The 24,857-nt window shown below is 42.0% G+C and overlaps 1 protein-coding gene across 2 annotated transcripts in view; it reads left to right on the top strand.

Moving 5' to 3' along the window:
- DSCAM (DS cell adhesion molecule) overlaps nucleotides 1-24,857 on the top strand; it is a 774,401-nt gene that overhangs the window by 627,697 nt on the left and 121,847 nt on the right. For both annotated transcript variants that reach the window (XM_023559109.2, XM_064279473.1), the window contains exons 18-19: nucleotides 6,467-6,622; nucleotides 13,741-13,874. In XM_023559109.2, coding sequence (XP_023414877.1) covers nucleotides 6,467-6,622; nucleotides 13,741-13,874 — 290 coding nt within the window. The remainder of the gene's footprint in view (nucleotides 1-6,466; nucleotides 6,623-13,740; nucleotides 13,875-24,857) is intronic.

The following is a 24,857-nucleotide window of genomic DNA, read 5'->3' as shown; positions in this document are numbered from 1 at the left end:
TAAATAAAAGATTAAATTCTACACTTGGTTTCCCAAAGATAAGAAACTCTCAGAAACATAAACCTTCTTATGGACAGACACTCCCTACCTGTTACCTATGCAAGTCAACCTTTATGAATTAACAGGTAATTTCATGTGATTGCTGGATGCAAAAGGCCCCCATGAGTCTCCACAGGCAAAGCCTCAGGCTGTGTCCCCGAGGTTTGGTGGGTACAGGTTTCACATGATCCCAAGAGTAAAGGTGTAGCAACTGTGAAAAGAACTATTCCTGCTAAATCTTGAGAAAACATCTCACATGCGCACAGACACACACACAGACAGACATACACACTCATACAAGCAGGGAGAGACCAAGACTGTTACTACTCCCTCAATTAGCTGTGGCCCAAATACTTTCAGAAATATGTATCACAATACATTTTATAACTGTTAATGTGATCAGATACAGTGAAACTGGCTAATGTATTTTATAGGGCAGATTCAATTATATATATATATATATATATATATATATAGGAGAAATTTCTGACTGTTTCGTCACAACCAGAAAGTTAAATTCTTTTGAAGACCCATCAGAAATGTGTCATCTGAAATTGTTAGAAAAATTGGGTATTTCGAAAGGTCACCATGTCCATCTGCATCTGAGGTGCTTCTCACGGCTTCTTTTTTTTCTCCGAGACAAAAAACGGTTGCTTCTAAAGAGAAGCAACATTTCGGTGTCAGCCAGCTGTATGACATGTGTATGGCCATGGTGAACACAGTCGGATTGCTCCCAAAAAGTTAACTCCCCCCACATTTTGTTTTCTGCCTTAAAGCCCTTCGAGAATGAGGTAAAGAATGAATAAGAACATAAAAATATTTTGTTTGAAAAGCTTGCTTTTTATAATCCAAAGAATATAACTTCAAAATTAATTTTATGTTTCCATTTCATTTAATTTTACTCAGGACCTCAAATGAACACTATTCTTTAGTTCCTGTATTTTCTTAACCAGATTCTTAAGCCCGTAGATCCCTGTGTGGCACAAACGGTTTATATTCAGCTACTAACCTAAAAGTTAGTGGTTCAAACCCACCCGATGCCACCACAGAAGAAAGGCCTGGTGATCTGCTTGCATAAAGATTACAGCCAGGAACATCCTAGAGAGCACAGTTCTATGCTGGCATACACGGGGCCGCCATGAGTTGGGATCCACTCAGTGGCAACTGGTTTGGTGAAGTCGTGAAAGGCAGATGATGGAAATCGGTGTTGAAGCCATCAAAACAGAGCAAGAGCTAAAAGGACTGGCACAGGCAGCGTGCTACTTGTATCTGACTTTTTTCATCATTTTGTTTTGTGTGTCACCTATACATCCATATGCTTTGTATTTTCAACCAGCTATTTGCTAATCTGAAAATACCCTTCCATCAGGGAAAATGAAATTTTTGTGTGGAAAGAGTGATTCTCTTACTCAAATAGTTTCCGATATTTTTACAATCATATTGATGGTTAATAATAAGCTAGCTCACCGATACTGCTACTACTACCCATTGCCTTCAAGTCAGTTCTGACTCATAGCGACCCTATAGGACCTAGAACTTCCCCATAGGGTTTCCAAGGAGTGGCTGGTAGATTCGAACAGCTGACCTTTTGGTTAGCAACCGAGCTCTTAACTCCTGTGCCACCAGGGCTCCAAGTTGTTAATATGGGCCCCAGAATGAGTAAACTGCCAAATATATTTTTTTTTAATTATATAGTACTTCTTTTTTTTTTTTTTTTTTTAGTGGAGTTAATTCTTTTAATTGGTGCTTTCCTGAAAAATATCAAGGTATGCCATATTGCCCTTCTCCCTCTCAACCACCTTCTTCCTCGTCACGTATCTTATGAAAGGGCAGCATTGCCAATTGGCATTTTTACTCCTGCATTTTGATATTTGCTTGTACTTCCTTATGAGGTAGAGGCCCCTGGGCCCCTCTTAAAGGTGGAAACACAGAGGCCCCAAGGGATCAAAACACTTAGTCAAGTTCTTAGTGGCAGACACCCCTGTATGCTCCCTCCTTTGTTGTATTTTCCCTCGTTGTGTGTACCTGTGTGTGCTCGTGTGTGCAAACATGTACATGCCATATGTATGTACATGTACATTGTGCTCTGTCTGCATGTGTACACGTGTGTATACAATGTGTGAGTTTACACATGTATGCATATGTGTACATGTGTGTATGTGTGCACATGTGTGTGCATGTGTTGTGTGCGTGTCTGTGTACATAGGTCATCTTCAGCACAATGTAAAAGTTTCTAATTCTGAGAAGATCTTGATGAGTTCAGTATTTCAAGTCTTTCCATTAACAGTAGGATTTTTTTATCCTAACCCAACCGATTTGCATTAGATGTGTTAAGGACAATGAAAATTATAATTGAATAATATAGTGGAAAGAGACCTAAACGATCAGAGGGGAAAATTTCTATCCCATCTGGGGCAGTGATGGTTTACTTTTTGAGTGGATGACAACCACGCCCACAAACATTTATCTCATTTTTATGAGCCATCTGCTCAGACTTCCAGAATATATCCTCTCAAAGTCATCGCTCTGCTGGCCTCTCAAGTAATCACTAGACCAAGAGTGTCTTTTGGGGGTTACCCCCCTCACCCCGGCTTTCTTTGCCCAGCAAAGTGGTCTGTTGACTCAACTTACTCACGTTTTGCTTGAGATGGTCCCTTATGGATTGTTGTCTTAGTTATCTAGTGCTGCTATAACGGAATTACCACAAGTGAGGGACTTTAAGAAACAAATTTATTTTCTCACAGTTTAGGAGACTAGAAGTGGAAATTCAGGGCACTAGCTTTAGGGAAAGACTGTATCTCTCTGTCAGCTCTGGAAGAAAGTCTTTGTGGCTCCTGAGCTTCTGCCCTGGATGATCTTCTTGTGGCTTGGCATTTCTCCTCTCCCATCTCTGCTTCTCTGCTTGTTTGCTTAACCTATTTTATACTCTGTCCTATAGGGTTGCAATGAGTCGGAATCGGCTCGACAGCAGTGGGTTTTTTTTTTTTTTTTTTTGTACCTCAAAAGAGATTGAATCAAAACAAATCCCATACTAATCCTGTCTCATTAACGTAACAAAGACAACCCATTCCCAAATGGATTATAATCATAGGCACAGAGGTTAGGATTTATAACACATATTTGGGAGGGGAGGACACAATTCAACCCATAACGTTCCACCCTTTGGCCCCTCAAAATTCATGTCTTTGCCACATTCAAAACTCATTCACCGCATCACATCATTCCCAAAGTCTTAAATCAACTCCAAGTCCAAAATCTCATCTTCTGGATCATCTAAATCAAATATGGGTGAGACTTTAGGCATATTCCATCACAGAACAAAATTCTTCTTCACCTGTGAATCTGTGAAATCTAGAATACAAGCTGTTTCCAAAGTACAAGAGTGCAACAGCAAGGTAGACATCATTCTTTCTCTCTCCCCTTCAATCTAAACTGATGGGTTTTCTACAGCAGTAGTTGGTTAGATCCATCCGTCACAGGCTTAATCTCTTTAACAAAAGATTGTGTAGCCACATTCTTGGTGAAAATTCTAGGACACATATTCTTAGTTTCTACAATACAATTTTCCAAATCCTAAAGTTTTGTTTTCATTTTGAACAGTTCAGTTTTAAGTCCATCACTTTCCTCTCACATTTTACTATAAATGGCAAGAAACCACGCACCACCTTTAAGATCTTGCTTAGAAATTGCCTCAGTTAAATATCCAAGTTCATCACTTACAAGTTCTACCTTCCACCAAACATTTGAACATAATTCAGACAAGTTCTTTGCCGCTGTGTGAAACACACGGCCATTTCTCCACCATCCAATCACTTGTTCACCATTTTCTTTTAAAGCCTCACCGGAAGCACATCTAACACCCACATTTCTAGCAACATTTTGTTGCTGGCGCCATATGTATTCTCTAAGATGATAGAGACTTTCTCTATAGCTCTCCTCATTTCCTTCTGATCTCTCACCAGAATCACCTTTGATGTCCATAATTCTACCAACAGTCTCTTCAAGGCAATCTAGGCTTTTGCTATTAAGCACCGTAAAACTCTTCTAGCCTCTACCTGTCACCAAATTCCAAAACCACTTCCACATTTTAGGTACCTTTTAGAGCAGCACCCCATTTTAGGTATCTGTTATAGCAGCACCCTACTCTGCAGGTATTAAATTCTGTCTTAAAAATTATCTAATGCTGCTATAACAGAAATACCACAAGTGGAAGGCTTTAACAAACAAATTTATTTTCTCACAGTTTAGGAGCCTAGAAGTCTGAATTCAGGGTGCTGGCTCCAGGGGAAGGCTTGCTTTCTCCATCGGCTCTGGAGGAAAGTCCTTGTCTCGTCTGAGCTTCTGCTCCTGGGCAATCTTAATGTGGCTTGGCATTTCTCTTCCCTCATCTCTGCTTCTCTGCTTGGTTGTTTATCTCTTTTTTATTTCAAAAGAGATTGACTTAAGACACACCCTACACTAAACCTGTGTTACAAAGACAACCCATTCCCACATGAGATTATAACCACAGGCATAGAAGTTAGGATTTACAACATGTTTTGGGGAGACACAATTCACTCCATAACAACTGTGATAACAGGTCTTTGTGTCATGTTTGTGGTCCAGGACTGTGTGTATGACCCACATGTCCCTCATGGTGCCCCACTCTCCACTTGCCTCACAACCCTGTTTACACAGGCAATCCCTGGCCTTGGCTACCCCATGATTATTTTAAATTTGTTTTTCTGCTACTTACAGTTCAACTGTTATCCTTTTGGTGACAAACACACACACACACACACAGGACATTCTGGAATCATCCTAATCACAAAATGAGTGGCTGTTCATCTCTGAACTTGTGAGTTATATGCTAGACGGAAGAGGATAAAGAAAGACAAAGAGAAGGAAGAGAAAACCAAGCAGCCAGAAAGCCCATTTAGTCTGCCCAATATATTGGCTCTTCTCCAGTTCTCCATTTCAGCCTATTTTCAATTGTTTCACTGAGGGACAGCATGGCAAAGGGGCCTGGAGCATGGATTGTGGACTCGAGGCTTAAACATCTCGTTCTATGGCCCATGCTGTCAGCCACTCTGCTAGGCTCTATGACCTTGGGCAAGGGACTGAGCCTCTCTCTGCCTCAGTTTCCTCATCCATATAATGTGGAAATGATAGGATCGTTGTGCTGGTTAAATAAGTTAATAGTTATGCTTAGAACAGTACCGGCACCTAAGTAAACATGCACAAGATATTAGCTGTTTTTTCAGTAAGGCACGAGAGAGAGACAGATGGTGCTGACTGCTTTCTAAATGTGTTCCAAAGTGGCTTTCACCAGAGGCAGCTCCTCAGCAAGGAATCCCTCCTGGAGCTCTGCCTCGCATCCCAGTTCTACCAGGAACGAGGCCCATGGTACCAAGCATTCCTGCAAACAGCATTTCTCCCAGCAATGAACAGTTTCTTGGACTTTCTCTCATCCCCTGACCCTTTCCCACAGGTGACTCATTTCAAAATCCAGGGGCCCAAGCACTCATGTAGATATTAATACCTTGTTTATAAGTTTTCTAAAATTGTCACATATGATATGCCAAAGATAAGCGGTCATAATGTTCCACCTTTGAGTATTATTAGCTGATCCCACTCCATAACTTGAGGCGTTTTTAGATAACGCCAAGTTCCTGACACATCAGCCTGCCATTTCAGCAGTGACGCTGAGGGAGTTTCACTCCAGGTGAAGGGAGACGCTTGTCAAGCCACCTCGTCTTGGCCCAGATAATTGAGAAGAAGTTACGTACTTAAAAATACATGCATGCTAAAGTAGAGTTACTTTAAAGAAAAAAAGAAATTCAGCTTGCTAAGCTTCCTAATGAATAGTTAGCCAGTTGACTTGAGTGGATTCCGATTCGTGGTGACCCCACGTGTGCGGTGTAGACTGTAGTCCAGAGGGTTTCCAATGGCTGATTTTTCCAAAGTAGATCACCAGGCCTTTCTTCCGAGGTGACTGGGTGAACTTGAACCCCCAACTTTTTGGTTAGCGGCACAGTGAGTTAACGGTTTGCACCATTCAAGGACTCCAGTGAATAGTTAGAGAAGTGTATTTACAGACTGAGCAACACATGGTCCTAGGCTTCTTGGTGTTGGGATATGAGGGCTGTGCTTGACCAGCAACTGTTTGAGGTCCTTTCTGTGAGTTACCACAATGGCTCTGGCATTGGGTTTTTAACACTCGGAGATAATTGCCCTGTTTTTCAGACCGGTTTGCTGCTGGTGTCTTGTGGCGGTTTGGTGTGAATTACCTTCACCAAATCGCCCCACGGTGTTGATGTTACTCACTGACTGTGCCCAGTACCTTTGGGTAATTTCTGTGCATGACAGGTGGCTGGTTGCAGTGCAGGGAGAAGATGGGGCTGACCCCACGGTAACAGGATCGTGCTTTCTTATTCCTATTCTCTAGAGCTGGGCGAGATTAAAAACGTTACCACCACGCAGCCTTCCCTGGAGCTGGACGGGCTCGAAAAATACACCAACTACAGCATCCAGGTGTTGGCCTTCACCCGTGCCGGAGACGGGGTCCGAAGCGAACAGATCTTCACCAGGACCAAAGAGGATGGTGAGAAGAGGGGAGGAGTCGTGGGTGGAAAGTTCAGTTCCTGCTTCAAACACCAGGGGTCGCACGAGGCTCCTCCAAGAGACAGCATCCCTGGGCTGAAGGTGTTGCTGGAAAGGTCAGATCAGAGAGCTCACCTTTTTGCTCTTGACTTGGTTCCTGGCAAACCTCTATGCTGCCCTCCCAAAATATCCCAGCTAAATGGAAATTCAGATTGTCAGCTTCCTGGGTTGCCTTTGTTTTATTGTTTCTCTCTTCCTCTATAATTTTTCTTTTTTCCTTCTTCTCCCTCTCCTCCTCCTCTTTCTCCCCTTTCTTTTTCTTTTTCATTGGCTGAGTATTATTTTAAACAAGAATGCTTTTTGTCCTAGAGCTGTAATACTCACCATACCTGTTTTGCATTATCCTCTTAGAATAATTTTAGTGGTCCTTTAGCTACTAGTATAAGCGCTGGTCATTTCTATCTTTCTTCTTGAAAATTATGCACTGGGTCCAAGTCCTATTGTCTGTACCAGTTGCATCACTTTAGAATAAGTCCTTAATCTGAGAGCTTCGTTTTTTTTTTACGTTATTCTCTTGAATAAATTCATGGTAAGCTAGTGAAATTTTACATTTTGGTTCTTGTTGTTCCAGGAAATTAATTCTTGCTGTTCTACACAATTTGGATTAGGTTATGTGACTATTGTCTAAACTTATAAAAAACCATATGGCAAATAGTTTTTGCGTCATTTTAAGGGAAACTCTTAGGGGTCTTATCCACACTGGTTGGAAGAACAGTTTGAAACTTAATAACTGTTATAGCAATTTAATTAAAAAAAATTCAAACCCATTGCCATCAAGTTTATTCTGACTCATGGCAACCCTATAGAACAGAGTAGAACTGCCCCATGAGGGTTTCCAAGGAGCAGCTGGTAGATTCCAACTGCCAACCTTTTGGTTAGCAGGCAAGCTCTTAACCACTAAACCACCAGGGCTCCGCCACCTTAATAAAGGAAGGAGCAATTGATGCCAAATTGATACTTGTGTGGAACCTTCTAGATCAGAGCACAGAATTATATGAGAGATGGAATAGAAACTGAGACATTAGAATACCCAAATGTTGTGCCTGATTTGATTCTGCAACTTATTTTGTTTTCTCCCCAGGATTCTGTTCCCTACTAAGCTGGGCGGGGTGAGTGGTATGGGAGAGCTGTTACCATTGCTCATGACCTCCCATATGTTGGCAGGTTTGATGTCTGTACAACCTCCTCTGTTGCAGAGAATATAAAATATGGTGCTGTTCCATGCCAGATCTGTCCCCTGGACACAAATCTAGTGACCTATCCCTGGAGGCCTGGAAAGGCTCTTCTCTTAGGCCTTTCTGTACCCTGAAAACCCTTCTATGACCTTCAGAGCATGCTTTCTTCCATCTCACTCTCTCCTCTCACTCAGAAAACCAGGCCCTGTTCCCCCGAGCAGTCACATCCACCCACCCTCACCCATTATTTCACCCTTTCTCCAGCCCTTCTTGTATTATAGCATCTGCACACTGAGTAATCATCATTAGCCTTGTTTTCAAGAGCACACAGGTAGTTCTACCTGCGAATGTGGAGGTGTCAGCCTGTTCTGCTAAACCAAATTGGATTATTTAGGGACAGCTGAGGTGAAAATGCAGTGCCATTAAGAAGTCACGAATTTATAGAGATATCTACAAAGTGAAGACAGTCATAATTTAGCCCCAAAATGTTAATATACAACAACCTTTGTTTAGATGGTGGCTCATTCACTTGCTGCCTTTGGAACTTTGGGTCCTTCCTTACCTAGCTTTCTCTAAACTGGACTCTCCTCATCTATAAAATGGCCTAACAATCCTACTCCCCAAAATTCATATATGAAGAGTAAAGTGATACTTTACAAATAACGGGATGCTTCCTGGCATTAAATATTTCTTTGATCTCCACTCCTTCAGGTTCAGGGCAAGTGGGGTGGGGCTGGAATATTCTGTTGCATTGCTAAGCAATAACACAAATGTCACTGGGATCATTCTTTAAGGAGCAAATGATTAGCAGCATAAACGTTGACATCTGCATTTTGCAGAAGAATGTACAGAAATCCAATAGGAAGGGAAAGCTTTCTGCAGCTCTACTTTGACTGGAAATTTTGGATCAATTTTTTAATTAATTCTCCAGTTTTAGAAATCAGAGAGTTCTGCCTCAAAACTTGACCCCAAGGCCTAATTTGTCAATCAGTTGTTCTGTGCTTTGTATCCAGTGCCAACAGGGTGCAGAGTGGTGATTGACTGCGAAAGACACTCTATTGGACACACCATTTACCCCAGGCAGGAGGTGAAGAATTCCACATGTGATAACGGTAGTGGGTTAATTAGTGGTACAGAACTGGGTGTCAATATTTATTTGGAATTCATCAGCATTTTCAAAAAGAAGTTGAGCAGAGACTGGGGAGAAGGAGAGAAAAACTAGTATAATAATGGGCTTATGTCCCAGATTCACATAAAAATTTTTCTAATTTAAACACAATGAAGAGGTGTGCCCAGCCCCTTCACAGCCTCGATATCTGATATAAGAGGTGTTTGAGCAGTTTATAGAACTGAGTACAATTTTGTGTTAGACTGGAAGAAAGGACAGGGGCTAATCATCACAGAAGAAACACATAATTAAATTAAGAGTATAGATCATCTTTATACTTCTATTATAAAATATTGTAATGTCAAAGTCTGGATTAGACTGACAGCTTAATTATGTAAAATTTGGATAGAATTCCAGTAAAATAATAATTGCCAATGTTTACTAAGTTCTTTCTCAGCAAGGCACTGTTTCAGGAGCAGGTTGAAGTTTCAGTGTTTATGATGTTCCTTTAAGTGAGGAAACATTTATACATTAGCAAACAGACATTCAGTTCATTCCTCTATACCCAGCACATTTCATAACCTGGCATCCCTACCTGCTCAGTCTCAACCTGGAGCTATAAAGTGTGTTGTTATGTTGCTGATAACTTTAAATAAAAATGTCATCGTTAGTGAAAACAAGAAGTTGAATTTTTCGGGGATAATTTGCGATTGAAAGATTTGGTTAGAGAACAAGTCTTTTGTGCCTTAAGTAGTTTCTCAGGTTGTATCTAAGGATGCTTGGAGGTCCATGGACATACTTTTGGGTCCACAGACATCTTCTCAGGTTCTGGATGTTGTTTCGGGTCTATGGCTTCATCTCGGGTCCATGGGTATAGTCTCAGGTCCATGGGTACCATCTTATATCCACAGACACAGTCTCTGGTCCATGGACACAGTCTCAGGTCTGTGGACACAGTCTCAGGTCTGTGGGCAGAGTCTCAGGCCCATGGATACAGTCTCAGGTCCGTGGACACAGTGTCAGGTCCGTGGATACAGTCTCAGATCTATAGACACAGTGTCAGGTCCATGGCAACAGCCTCAGGTCCATGAATACAGTCTCAGGCCCGTGGACTCAGTGTCTGGTCTGTGGACACAGTGTCATGTCCATGGACACAGTGTTGGGCTGTGACACAGTGTCAGGCCCATGGATATAGTCTCTGGTCCGTGGACACAGTGTCAGGTCCGTGGACGCAGTGTCAGGTCCGTGGACACACTGTCAGGTCCGTGGACTCAGTCTAAGGTCTGTGCACACAGTCTCAGGTCCATGGACACAGTGTCACGTCCATGGACACAGTGTCAGGTCTGCGGACATATTCCCAGGCCCATCAACACTGTTTCAGGTCCACGGGCATAGTCTTAGTTCTGTGGACATACTCTAAGTGTTTGTGAGAAATGCTTAAATTTCAGATCCTCCCCAGGATTGTTCATCTAATAAGAACTTGCATTCTGATTATTGCTGCAAAAACACGAAAGATTATTTGCTGATTTAGCGTTCTGTTTTTGAGCACAAGACGCATAACTCAGAATTCTAAAATACTTGTGAAATCCTAATACCATTTTAGTTAACAAGACTATCATCCGAGCAAAACCATAGGAAAAAGCGAACACACAAAGGTAAATGAAATATATTCATTTTCCAACAGTTGTTTTCATTCTGAAGGCAAAAGGTAGTTTCAGCCTTGATCCCTTTCTGCAAATGTGAATATCGTATATGTATAAATAAAAATATTTGTATTTAAGTTCAGATATTTCCTGAGTACATAACTAATGCACACACAACACTGTAAGGCGCTAGATGGGAAGAAGGCCAGCAGGAATACTATGTGATCTTTGCTCCTCAAGAGTTGATGATCTCTTCGGGGGAGCATGTAAAACTAGAGCTAAGAGTGAGTGAAAAATAACAGGAACCAGGATAACTATGAATCCTCCAGCCACCCAAGTCTTGAGCCATATGTACTCTTGAAGGCATTAAGAATATATGCCTATGAGGGCTCAAGTGTCTGTGTAACCATACCTTAGTAGACCTTGAAGGCAATGGATTCTGTGTGTGTGTGAATGTCTGCACGTATGCATGTGTGTACATGTATATGGGTGCATGTGTGTGTGTGAATTGGTATAACCATCAGGATTCCCCTTTGATCAGATGTGATCCAGACAAGCTGATTGAAATCACTAAGCTTCAGTGTGACTAGACATACCTTAAACATTGCATTTTAACTTAAAACATATAAATGTATGTTCATTCTCTAATCATTTAATGTTGATCAAGGGTTATTTATTTATCTTTTGGGCTCACAGATGAGACTTTTACATCATCTATTATTCCATAAATGATGTGCGTCATGTATCTGCAATTTCCAGTTCAAATTTCTAGAAAGTGGGGTAAGACCGTATTGCTATTTGCCAACAATCTCTTTGCTAACAAAACTCAGGACTCCCCCTTGATTTTTGCCATTTGTCCCATTTTTCTCAGTGGTCTTGTCCAAACCTAACTGAACCTTTGTTTTGTTTTTCATTTACCTTTCTCATGAATTGTCACAGAAGCAGCTTTATTTTGCGCTCATGTTTCATTGGTTTACATAACTAATGAAATTACGGTACTGCAACGACAAGTACAGTTGGCACAAACAGGCTGGAAACAAACATGGTGGCCTCCTGGTGAGCAGCCACTCAACTGGTTGTTGCTGAAGTGCTTGGGCTTCTAGAGAGAGGCTAGCCAGAACAGAACGTTCAGCATGGAGGCAACAGCCAGGTGGTTTGCTTTACAGAATGAATGAAGACTGTTGGCTGATCAGGGGCGTTCATTAAGATAAAAATAGTTAAAGAGAGTATCCACTCCACCCTTGGTGTTCAGGAGGAGCCCTTGTGTTGCTGAGCCAGACTGTGGATGTCTGGACTGTTGTCTTCTATTATAGGAAACACAAACGCCCTCCACGCCCAAGACAACTTTGTTCCATAGGGACTTATTAAGACAGGCTTTGTCACATATACTTACTCCCTTCACTAGACCTTCGGCTGTTAGCAAGACTTGATAAAAACTGAAACTAAGATTGTACAGTTTCAAATGGTGACTATGCCCAACCCAAGTTAGCTCTTACTAGAGTTGTTAGTTTTGTTATTCTAACTCCAAAGAATAAAGGTGACAATTATGTGACACATATTCAACTCAAAAAATATTTAATTAATATTTAATGAATGTCAAGTGGGTGGCTTTAAGGAACAGAGATTGATTTTTTTCACAGTTCTGAAGGCTAAAAGTCCAAATCAGGGTCTATACCAAATTGAGTCCTTCCTGGTTGGTAGCCCGGGATGTTTCTTGGTTCCTTAGTGATCTTCACTTGGATAGCATCTGTCCTTCCTTGTGTGTGTGAGTCTCTGTGTCTAATCTGCATTTTTATAACTCAGAAGTGATTTGATATGCCCTTCCCAGATATGATCTAATTAACATCACAAAGAAAACACTATTTCTAAACAGGAGTGAATACACAGGTATAGGAGCTAGGATTCCAACAGCAATCCTAATCTCATTTGAGTGGAGAGAGGCGCACAATTTTATCTATAACAATAAGCAATTATATTGTCGTTGGGGAAGTAAGAGACTCAAAGATTCCTCCAGGGGCTTACAAGGAACTTATATTGGTTTGGATTTTATGACTTCCATCAAGGTTGCAACTGTGCTCCACATGGACAATTAGACCAGTGAAGAACAGAGCGAGAGCCTTGTGGCTTCTCTCAGGTGCAGCTTTACTCTTTCCTCTTATTCTGTGCCCCACCCACTTCACCTCCACCCTCCTTCTCCCACCTGGACAGCAAAAGGATAAACATGGAGAGGGTGCATATTTTCTGTGTTCAATCTCACTCCCAAATTACGCTTGATATCGTTACTACTTCTTCCTGCCTTCTTAGATCACTTACAGAGGAGTTTGTCACATCTACGAACTGTGAACCTTTAACTCAAAAGTCCATTAAAAAAAAATTGCTATTGAGTCAATTCCAACTCATAGCGACCCTATAGGACAGAGTAGAACTGCCCCATAGGGTTTCCAGGGAGCAGCTGGTGGATGTGAACTGTCAGCCTTTTGGTTAGCAGCCAAGCTCTTAACCACTGTGCCACCAGGGCTCACAAAAGTCCATACTCATTAAAAAATACTTCCAATCTTCTCCTGAGCCAAAGGAGGCACCATTACAAAGTGTTTGGGACGGAGAAAGGTCCCTGGTTTGCCCTCCTCTACTAATCTAAAGGTTGGCAATTCAAACCCACTAGAAAAAAGTAGAAGAAAGTCCCGGTGATCTGCTCCTGTAAAGACCGCAGTCAAGAAAACCCTACGGAACAGTTCTACTCTGTAACACATGGGGTCACCATGAATCAGAATCAACTCAAAGGCGACAAGTTTGGTTTGGGGCAGAGAACACCTGTGCCTCTGATGATGGAGGTAGTTCTCCCTCATTCCTGTCTAACTCAGGAGGCAGGATATACAACCCCAACCTTCTCAAAGCCAAAAATCATAGCAGAAAAAAGAATGGCCCAGAAGTTAAATTCTTTAGAAGTCGAAGGCAGGAAATCACTGTGGACTGAATTGGATAGGGAAGGTTCCCAGGAAAACAGAGCCTTGAGGGGTCCTTGGAGTGCTGAGCACAGTGTGTGGCCCAGCTGGAGCAGGGCACCATGTTGGGAGGAGGAATCGGGGGGCCTGTGGAAGCACCGTTTTGGTGACTAAATGCTCTGTTCTTCCAGTTCCAGGTCCACCAGCAGGAGTCAAGGCAGCTGCGGCCTCAGCCTCCACAGTCTTTGTGTCCTGGCTTCCCCCTCTCAAGCTGAATGGCATCATCCGGAAGTACACCGTATTCTGCTCCCACCCTTATCCCACAGTAAGTTGGTAAATAACCAAGTGCCTTTCAAAAGTCTTCCAGAAACTAGCTGCGAGCCTTCGTTTTAGACAGTTTTGTTCTTTTTGTTTTCCACATACTTGGGTCTTTCCAGTGGTTTTATTTTCCCCCTGTTGTCAACACATGCAAAGCAAAGCCCTCATTTACTGCTCGTTTGGACATACACATCTGAATCATGATAAGGGCCACAGTTGTCGAGAATTATTGTTTATTTGACAAGTTCCCACAAAACTGCCTTCAGGCTTATCAAAATCAAAACTCACAGGCCTTATTTGTGCCTTAATTGATAGCTGGTGGACAACACCTATTGATTTTGCTGTTGGACTCGTCATTAAATGCACTTCCCTCCCTCTCTCCCTCCCTCCCTCCTCCTGTTCTTACCTCCCACCTCCCTTCCCTGCTCCATCCCACACTGAGAAAGAGCAGCAGGCAGGGCCCTGCTGTGCCAGAAATGAGGGGATTTGATGAGGATCTATGACCCTTACAGAGTCCCTGGAAGGTGCAAACAGTTACATGCTCGACTATTAACCAAAATAGGTTAGCAGTTCAAACCCACCCAGAGGCGCCTAGGAAGAAAGATCTGGTGACCTGCTTCCAAAAGGTCACAGCCTTGAAGACCCTATGGAGCACAGTTCTACTCTGCGACACATGGGGCCACCATGAGTAGAAACCAACCCAATGGTAACTGGCAACTTGTATGACCCTTCCACATCCCTGAGTGGTACAAATAGTTAATGTACTCAGCTGCTAATCAAAAAGTTGGAGGTTCGAATCCACCCAGAGGTGCCTTGGAAGAAAGGCCTGGTGATCTACTTCTGAAAAATCAACCACTGAAAGCCCTATGGAGCACAATTCTATTCTGACGCACGGGGGGTTGCCTTGAGTTGGAGTCAACTCAATAGCAACTAGTCGGTGATGACCCTCACAATTACAATAGCTCAGTTTAATAGGAAGGAATTAAAAGTAGGGTACTTAAAATAATATTTCAAAGTAGTATTTTATCATTATTGCTACTGAATAATAAATGTCAAATTGTTTCTTAGTCCAGATTTTAAAAAAAAATATCAAAATGGAAATTTTATGGAGAAATAGAAAGAAAATACAAAAGTAGCAATCACAATTTCTTAGGTCTAAAGGAGTCCTTGGGTGGTGCAAACAGTTAGGTGCTCATCTGCTAGCCGAAAGGTTGTCGATTTGAATCCACCCAGAGGCATGTATGGAGCCAGCTCTACTCTGCACATAGGGGGTCGCCATGAGTTGGAGTTGACTTGAGGGCAACTAACATCAACAACAATTTAAACACAAAAGAAAAGAAAAAAAAAAAAAAAAGGCTTATAGGCATACTGAATTTCTTATGTCTTCATGGAAATTTTATATTTTCTGATGTAGTTACCACGTTGAATCCATCTTTTTATCGCCCAGCTTCTGGCATAGAGATTGACACGTCTGGACATTCAATAAGTGTTTGTGGAATGAATACACTGACTAATTTATTAATCAATCTTACCATGAAAGTGATCCATTTTCCCAAGTCCAGACTCTGTAGAGGACTGAAGGCCAGTAGCTCCTCAGACAGTGAGCACAGGCGATTGCAGGGGGAGGGAGCACATGGACAGGCCACCAGGATCTCTCCCTCTGCTGAAAAAAAACAAAAACATGTCACATGTTGTATTGTTAGCATGTCTACGATGTTACCTCTGGGGAAAAGTAAAAATTTAAACGTGAAATGGTCAGAGATGGTTCTGGAATATTTCTGTGGATTCCTTATTTGGTTTCAAATATGCAGTTAACTTTTACCTGTTGAATCCCATCCCATAGCCCATAGACGCAAAGCAGGATAGACACAGAGATGAAAACGCCAGGTAACCATACTACTCAGAGAGGCATTCTCCTGAGGACACCCGTTCCTCCCTTCTTTCCCAGTGTCTTAGTTATCTAAACCAAACCGGTTGTTGAGTTGATTCCGATTCATAGCAACCCTATAGGGTAGAGTAGAACTGCCCCATAGGGTTTCCAAGGAGTAGCTGGTGGATTCGAACTGCTGATCTTTTGGTTAGCGGCCAATCTCTTAACACTGTGCCACCAGCACTGCTATAATAGAAATACCACAAATGGGTGGCTTTAACCATCAGAAATTCCTCTTCTCACAGTTTAGGAGACTAGAAGTCCAAATTTAGGGCGCCGGCATTAGGGGAAGGCTTTCTCTGTCTTTCAGCTCTGGAGGAAGGTCCTTCACTCTTTGGGCTTCTGCTCCTGGGTAATCTTCACATGGCATATGTCTCCTCCATCTCTGCTTCTCTCACTTGCTCGTTTAATTAGCTTGGTATACATCTTGAAGGTGATCAGCTCAGGACACAGCCTACACTGATATGGCCTCATTAATGTAATAAAGAAAACCCTATTTCCAAATGGGTTATATCTACAAGTATAAACCCAAAAAACCAAACCCAGTGCTGTTGAGTCAATTCCAACTCATAGCGACCTTATAGGACAGAGTAGAACTGCCCCATAAAGTTTCCAAGGAGCGCCTGATGGAGTCGAACTGCCAGCCCCTTGGTTAGCAGCCGTAGCACTTAACCACTACACCACCAGGGTTTCCTCCACGAGTATAGGGGTGAGGAATTACAACAGATATTTTGGAGGGTATATTATTGTCCTCTGGAGCCATGGTGGTACAGTGGTTAAGAGCTCAGCTGCTAACCAAAAGGTCAGCAGTTTGAATCCACCAGCCACTCCTTGGGAACCCTATGGGAGAGTTCTACTCTGTCCTATAGGGTCACTAGGAATCCCATCGAGGAGTCGGAATCAACTTGACAGCAATGGGTTTTTTGTTTTATTATTGTAGTAGAGGTGCCGTACCAAAGTACCACAAACCAGGTGGCTTAAAAAAAAAAGAAATGTATTCTCCCACAATTCTGGTGGCTCGGAGTCCAGAATCAGGGTGTCAGCCATGTTGATTTCTTCTGAGGCGCTGAGGGAGAATCTGTTCCATGCCTCTCTCCTAGCTTCTGGTGATGGCAATCTTTGGCATCGGTTGGCTTGTAGATGCATCACTGTAATCTCTGCCTCAGTCTCTAGAGGGCTCCTTCCTTCTGTGTGTCTCTTTGTGTCTCTTCTCCTCTTTTATAAGGACACTATTCAGATTGCATTAATGACTACCCTATTCCAGAATGACTTCACGTTAACTGGTAGCATCTTCAAAGATCCCACATCCAAACAAGATCATGATCACAGGTACTGGGGTTAGGACTTCAGCATACATTTGTTGTTGCTGTTTGCCGTTGAGTTGATTCCAACTCTTGGCCACCCCTTGTGTGCAGAGTAGAACTGCCCCATAGATTTTTAATACTGTGACCTTTTGGAAGCAAATCTCTAGACCCATCTTCTGAGGTGCCTCTTGAAGGTTGAACCGCCAACCTTTGGACTAAAAGTTGAGCACTTAACTGTGCCATTCAGGAATTCCAGCATACATTTACCCATTGCCATCGAGTCAATTCTGACTCATAGTGACCCTATAGGACAGAGTAGAACTGTCCCATAGGGTTTTCAAGGTGGTAATCTTTATGGGAGCAGACTACCACATCTTTCTTCTTCGGAGGGCTGGTGGGTTGAACCACCAACCTTTCAGTTAGCATCCAAGAACTTAACCACTGCACCACCAGGGCTCCTCCAGCATATCTTTACCCATTGCCATTGAGTTGATTCTCACTCTTAATGACCTTATAGGACAGAGTAGAACTGCCCCATAGGATTCCTTCACAATGACAACTGCCAGAGCATATCAGAACACACTGGGATGCTCCCACAAGCCATGGTATGAGAACCCAGCTGTTGAGCCTCTTACCAGCCAGAAATCAGGCTGAGTCTGGCTACACAGCACCAATCCAGTGTTTTCTTCCCCCTCAAGGAACCTATAGTCTGCAAAGGGAAACATGAACCCTCTAGGCAGAGAGAGGGTCTTTCCTCATGTCAGGCTGTGGCCCCCTCTCCACACATCCAGGGGCACAGTTCGAAGTCCTGTCTTCCAGTCCCTCAGGTTCTGTCACCAAACTCATCCCTCCTTCTCTGGCAGGTGCTGAAAAGTCCACCCCATTTGTCTCATTCAAATATGCAGTTTCTGATTTTCTCATTAGCCCTAACATATCCCCATATTTATCAAGGAGATGCAAAATTATTTCTGAAGTAAAAAGTATTCATTTTCCACTAGGACTTGAAATGCTTCTTATTTTCATTCATTCATTCACTCACATGTCTATTTGCTGTTTGGCTCACATCTGCTATTTTAGTCCGACAAGCTAAAAAGAGACTAACAGTATTCAGAGAAGAATACCAAAAGTTCACTCTCATTTTGTCTTCCCAATCTGGTCTTTCTTTCTAAACTAAAACTCCCAGTCTGGCTTGTTGGAAATTAATTCTTAATGACTGACATTTAGTGAGAGAGTAGCAATATGTTCTCGATATACTCTCGATGCTGTGTGTTGATTTGATTCCATTCTACCAGTGTAAGGGTTGTTGATAGCTGCCATTGAGTTGGCCCCTGACTCATGGTGACCCATGAACAATGTGATCAGACCATTGAAATCTATAGAGTTCTCACTGTCTGATTTTTGGAAGTAAATTGTCAGGCCTTTCTTCCAATTCTATTCTGCCAGTCTGGAAGCTCCACTGTAACCTGTTCAGCATCATAGCAACACACAAGCTTCCAGTGACAGATGGGTGGTGGCTATGTGTGAGGTGCATTGGCCGGGAATCAAACCCGGGTCTCCCCCATGGAAGGTGAGAATTCTACCACAGAACCAATGCTGTATGCGTTAGATTACATACAATAAAAAAAATACATAAGTAAATAATCTCATATTCTGAAAACAAAATAAAGCAGGATGGAGGGGAAATTATTTTCCCAGGGGTTTCTACTGTCTCTTCGTGCGCAGAACGGTGGGATTTGACCCATGCAAGACCTTCTCAACAAGACTATCTCAAAAAAATAATAATAATAATATTAATGAGATCAAACCAACCAGAAAATATGGGCAAAAACTACTGAGTTTCCCACCTTGTTGATGTTTTACAACAACTATCAGGGTGTCTCTGGCTGCCTTTTGACTATATTAAAAAACACTGTAGATCTAGAAATATGATAAATATAACAGTCCCAAGGTGCCTGAGGTATTCTGGGCAACACCAATTATTAAGTTTTGCAAGGAGAGACCAGAGCCCCGCAGCTGTCCTCAATAAAGCTAAGTGAATTAGAAACTTTCTCATTGCATCTCTATGGCTACATTGCTCTTTGTCTGTTTTAAACATCATTTTTAAACCATAAGACCTCTTTTTTTAAAAATTTTGTAAAAATATATATAACAGCATTCACCTTTTCAGCATTTTCCAGGCATACAATTTAGTGATATCAATTACATTAATCATCATATGCAACCATCACCCATAATTGTTGCCAAATTTCCCATGGCCACAAACAGAAACTCACTGCTCATGAGGTCTTTTATTTAAATAAAATACCAATATGAGTAAAGAGAACTAATACATTTATCTTCAAAGGTGAATATGTATAAATCTCATCTATTACTGTTTATTAACATGAAATCTACAAGAAACTATAAATACTTGGAAGGGCTCTTTTTTCTATCTTTAATTGCTGTAATTTAATTTTAAGTCTGAAAACTGGATGGTATCAAAATGTTCCAAGGCTTTGAAATGTCTGCCTGTGTGTTGGAATAAACACCAGAGGGCAGTGTAAGCTCTCTATATATTTTCTTGCTCATGAATCTGAACTTTCTTTTTTTTCCTTCGTTGAAATGATTTCATAGTTGAATGTAGAACATGGAAAGGATAAATCAGGACACAATGTCTTCTGTAATTTGATCTTTATAAGAAGCCCTGAGCTAAGCCTCTTGCTGATAGAAGTTTCCTTCAAAATTCCCGACTCATTCCTATTCCTTGTGAAAGGACCCTGTTGAAAGACACAGACTTTTTTCTCTAATATGTGAGATATATTGTCTAAGGTTGTTGCTGTTAGCTGCTGTTGAGCCTACTCCAGATTCATGGTGACCCCATGCACAGTGGAACAAAACACTGCCCAGTCCCGTACCATCCCCGTGATCGATGATGGATCAGACCGTTGTGATCCATAGGGTTTTCGCTGCCTGATTTTCAGAAGTAAATCGCCAGGCCTTTCTTCCTGGTCTGTCTTAGTCTGGAAGCTCTGCTGAAGTCTGTTCAGCATCACAGCAACACGGAAGCCTCCACTGACAGATGGGTGGGGGCTGTCCATGAGGTGCGTTGGCCGGGAATCAAACCCCGGTCTCCTGCATGGAAAATGAGAATTCTACCACTGAACCACCACTGCCCTCTCTGTTGTCTAATAATAGGCATTTATTTCATACTGATCTCTCAGTTCAGTTTAGTAAAAGATACTAGAATTTGAAGCTCTGTGTGTGGACAGACAAGAAACGAAATTAATCTATAGACTCATTGTCTAAACGCCTGGCTGATTAAACACGAATCTTACCTCTAAGGATCAGCAAAGGCAATGGGGGACCAACCTCTCCAATCAGAGACCCGAGCAACGATGGCAAAAGCTCAAAGCTCACTTCATTCAGGACTGCATCTACAAAACATGATACTTTTTTTTATTCTGGTTACTAATTGAATACATAATGGTTCGAATGATCAGTTCATAAACTATTAGAAACAGTGCAAGTCCAGAGAAGCGAGGCAACATTTTAAGATCACAGGTAGAAAGCAATCCAGCTGGAATTCCTCACTAATGCTCCACCCCTACGTAAAGTCAGTCGGTGAAGAATCACATATATTAAATATGCGCTAAAATATAGAAATGGTCTATTTCACAATGCTAAGCTCACTTACAAAGAGCTTAGAAATGGAAAAATAGTGCAAACCTCTCATTAAAGAAGAATAAAACTTAAAAGACAAAAAAGAGGTTGTATCCATCGACTGTGATTCCCATCAATTATTCCAGTTCCAGGTGATACCATTGTCCAGTTCCTGCACATAATAGGTGCACAGTAAATGTTGCAGATTAAACAAGTGAGAATGGACCAACACTTTTTTCCAAAAGAAGACTTCTGACAACCAAACCCTCCAAATGGAACCCACAACTTAGCATTAAGTAAGTCTTCTGGGAAGCAAGAATAGTAATTTTCACCAGGTCCAGACAGCATTCAACTCAAAGTAGTAGGTGTGTGTTTGAGACTGCATTTAATAAAGCCATAGTATGGCTGAGAACAAGAGGATTTATAGGACCAGAAATCTTCCAGAACCTCAGGAAATCAAAAAGCAGTACACTAATTGAGAAATGCAAGTAGTATCTGATTTGAACATACATACTTATAATGACATTCATCACAGTGTTTATTGTTTCTGCTATGGCCACTCTATAAAGGCAGGAAGAACACCCCCTACATAAAATTTGGTTTAAATTTCAAGACTAATGATGCCCCTTCCCAACAAGATGCCCCCACACACCAAGATGCCCCTGACACACCAAGATCAAAAGAAAGGCCTGGTGATCTACTTCCAAAAGGCCACAGCCATGAAAACCTTATAGACCACAGCTCTGCTGTGACACACATGAGGTTTCCATGAGTCAGAAGGCAACTCGTACTGGTACTACACACCAAGAGGGGTGGAGTCTGGGACAGGTTTCGCGTGGGGCTTGAGTGGTATGAACCTCCCACTGGTGCCAAAGGAGGAAACACCAGGCTTTCTTATCAGTTTGCTTGGATGTGGAGCACAAAAGGAAGAGAAAGGATTATGCTTAAAAGATGTCACTTGTCAAACATCAAAAAACGGAGTCAGACTCTTGGTTACAGTTCCTCTCTCACAGTCATGCCTGGTTGTAAAGTTTCATTCCTTCTTGTTGGTGTTCTTCCTATTGTATTTATTTTTAACTTAACAACAACAACAAAAAAAGGTGTCATGGAATAAATTTCAACTTATGCCAATCCCACTTTTTTCAGAGTAGAACTATGCCCCATAGAGTAGTCTATGTAAATAGTTGTTTCATCACAGTTGAAGACTTGCTCTGAAAGGTAGTCTTTCTCTTCTGTGAGTTTCTTGAGCTCTTCTGGGTGTGTTGATGCTGCCTGGGCACCAGTAGATGCCCATTTACCATGACCTTGAAGCTCTGGAGGCTGTAGCGCTTTCAAGAGCTAGCCAGCCATCCCTTACTAGCCTGAAACTCTTTCCTCATGCACTCCTCAACCCCCTCACACTTAGCCTTTGAGGGATTGCTTTGACTACTTCGTTGCTGTTTAGGAGCCATATTTTCACAGAAACAAAGGGTGCTCACAATACAAATAGTGAACCAATGAGACACGAGGCGAACAATGTTCAAACAATGAGTGCTGAAGAGAGACTGAGGAGCTGTGAGATGGGGAAGGCTACAGCAGGGGGTGCTGCACGTCATTTCATTCACACAGGCTCAGCATAGTGCTCGGCACATGGCAAATTCAAGTTTTGCTTTTTGGAACTATTTTTTTCCAAATATTTTCTTTCTGTGGTTAATTCAATCTGCAAATACAGGAACCTGCAGATACAGATGGCTGACTGTGTTAGCTCTGGCTTGCAAGAGAAGAATTTTACGTGATGAGTCAGGGGCAGGAAAGAGTATTCTGGGCAGAGGAAATGGCATATGCAAAGTGACATCATGTCATGAGAATTCTTTCCCTGCAATATCTTTTTAATTCTTTTATTCCTACACCTACTGCTGTCACCCTGGTTCATGTCTTCACCAGTAGAACCAAATGTCAGGAGTCTGTCCACTACCAGTATCATCTCCCTGCCCATTGTCCACATTGCTGTCATAATTATTCATTCAAACCCTGACTCAGATCATGGCAGGACCTTGTGCAAATTTCTCAGATGGTTTCTCATTTTTCACCTAGAAAAAAAGTTCAAAATCCTCAATATGACATGCACATGTCTTTAAAATGAAGCTCCAATTCCTGTCCAGTCTCATGTTCTACTAACCTTCTCTCACCCAATATCTAAACCAGTTGCCATCAAGTTGACTTCAACTCATGGGGGCCCCATCTGCGTCAGAGTAGAACTGTGCTCCATAGGGTTTTCAGCAGCTGATTTTTCAGAAGCATATCACCAGCCCTTTTTTCCAAGGCACCTCTGGGTAGACTCAAACCTTCAGCCTTTTAGTTAGCAGCCAAGTGCATTAACTGTACTACCCAGGGACTCCCATCCAATATCTAAGCAACACCGTAAGTCTCATGTTCATAGTATGGTGTGTATGTGTGTGTGTTTCAGGTCCCCCTTGCCTTTTCCCTCTCAACCTCCCATGTAAAAAAAAATGCTATTCTTTAAGCTCAGCTTACACATTGCTTTTCTAGTCCATCATTTTGAGCAGTTGCTGTATTCTAGCCACTATGGGCTAAATGCTTTATATCCATGGTTTTGAACTTGTTTTATCATGATCCAAAGTAAGAAATACATTTTATAATTACAAGCCAGTGCACACACACAACAAAAGTTTCAGAAACCAAACTTACACTTACCACATGTGATACAATCAAATATTTTCTGTTCTCTTGTTTTTTTGGTTTTTTTTGTTTTTGTCTAGTCTACTTTTCAAATGATTGTCATGACCCACAAGTTGCTTCTATCACCCACATTTTAAAAAATACTGTATTGCATCAGGAAATCTTGGTGACATAGTGGTTAAGAGCTACAGCTGCTAACCAAAAGGTTAGCAGATCAAATCCACCAGGTGCTCCTTGGAATCTCTATGGGGCAGTTCTACTCTGTTGTATCGGGTCACTATGAGTCGGAATCGACTCGACGGCAATGGGTTTGGTTTTGGGTTTTGGTATTGCATCAGTTAATTCTGATGACCACGTTATGCAAGAGATGTTGCTGTTATTTTCTTTATGTTACTGATGATGAAATGGAGACCGTGTAATCTGTCCAGGATCATAGGGCTAGCATGGTGAAGAGTGGTCTGGAGCCCACAGGTTTCTGAACCCAGAGTCCAAGCTCTTCACCCTGACAACACACCACCTTCCCTGGGAAGCTGGCTCCATCTTGCCTCAGGGTCCCCTTGTTATTGACTTTCAACCTCACTGTCTTAGTTATCTAGTGCTGTTAAAAAAAAAAAAAAAAAAAAAACTGCTATAACAGAAATATCTCAAGTAGATGGTTTTAGCAAACAGAAATATACTCTCTCATAGTCTGAAATAAGAGCGTTGGCTCTAGGAGAAGGCTTTCTCTCTCTGTTGGCTCTGGAGAAAGTCCTTATTTCCTTTCAACAATCTGGCATTACTTGGAGATCTCCATGTGTCTTGGCAGCAGTCTTACCCTGGGTCTAGGAGGTTCTCAGTGCAGGGAGCCTGTGTCTTCCTTCTTGAATGACTGTTTCTGGCTTTTCTTTCTTGGTGGTAGTGAGGTCCCTCTCTCTCTGCTCCTGTCTTTTTTTCATTCATCTCTTGTAAGACAAAAGGTGATGTAGGCCACACCCCAGGGGAACTCCCCTTACATCAGATCAGGGCTGTGATGGGGTTGCTACCCACTCTAATCCAGCCTCATTAACATAACAAATGTAACCTAATCCTCTTTGATATGACCTAATCCTGTCTCAGCTTGAGCTTGCAATATGAGCAATTGATGGTCTGTTCCACAGTCGGCCCCTGGCCTTGTTCTACTGAGGATATTGAGCTTTTCCATCGTCTCTTTCCACAGATGTAGTCAATTTGATTTCTGTGTGTTCCATCTGGCCAGGTCCGTGTGTATAGTCTCTGTTTATGTTGGTGAAAAAGGTATTTGCAGTGAAGAAGTTGTTGGTCTTGCAAAATTCTATCATTCGATCTCCAGCATTGTTTCTATCATCAAGGCCATATTTTCCAACTACTGATCCTTCTTCTTTGTTTCCAACTTTGCATTCCAATCGCCAGTAATTATCAATGTGTCTTGATTGCACGTTCG

The sequence above is a fragment of the Loxodonta africana genome, chromosome 2 (assembly GCF_030014295.1).
Source record: "Loxodonta africana isolate mLoxAfr1 chromosome 2, mLoxAfr1.hap2, whole genome shotgun sequence".
Lineage (NCBI taxonomy): Eukaryota > Metazoa > Chordata > Mammalia > Proboscidea > Elephantidae > Loxodonta > Loxodonta africana.
This window is presented reverse-complemented; position numbering and strand designations above follow the sequence as displayed.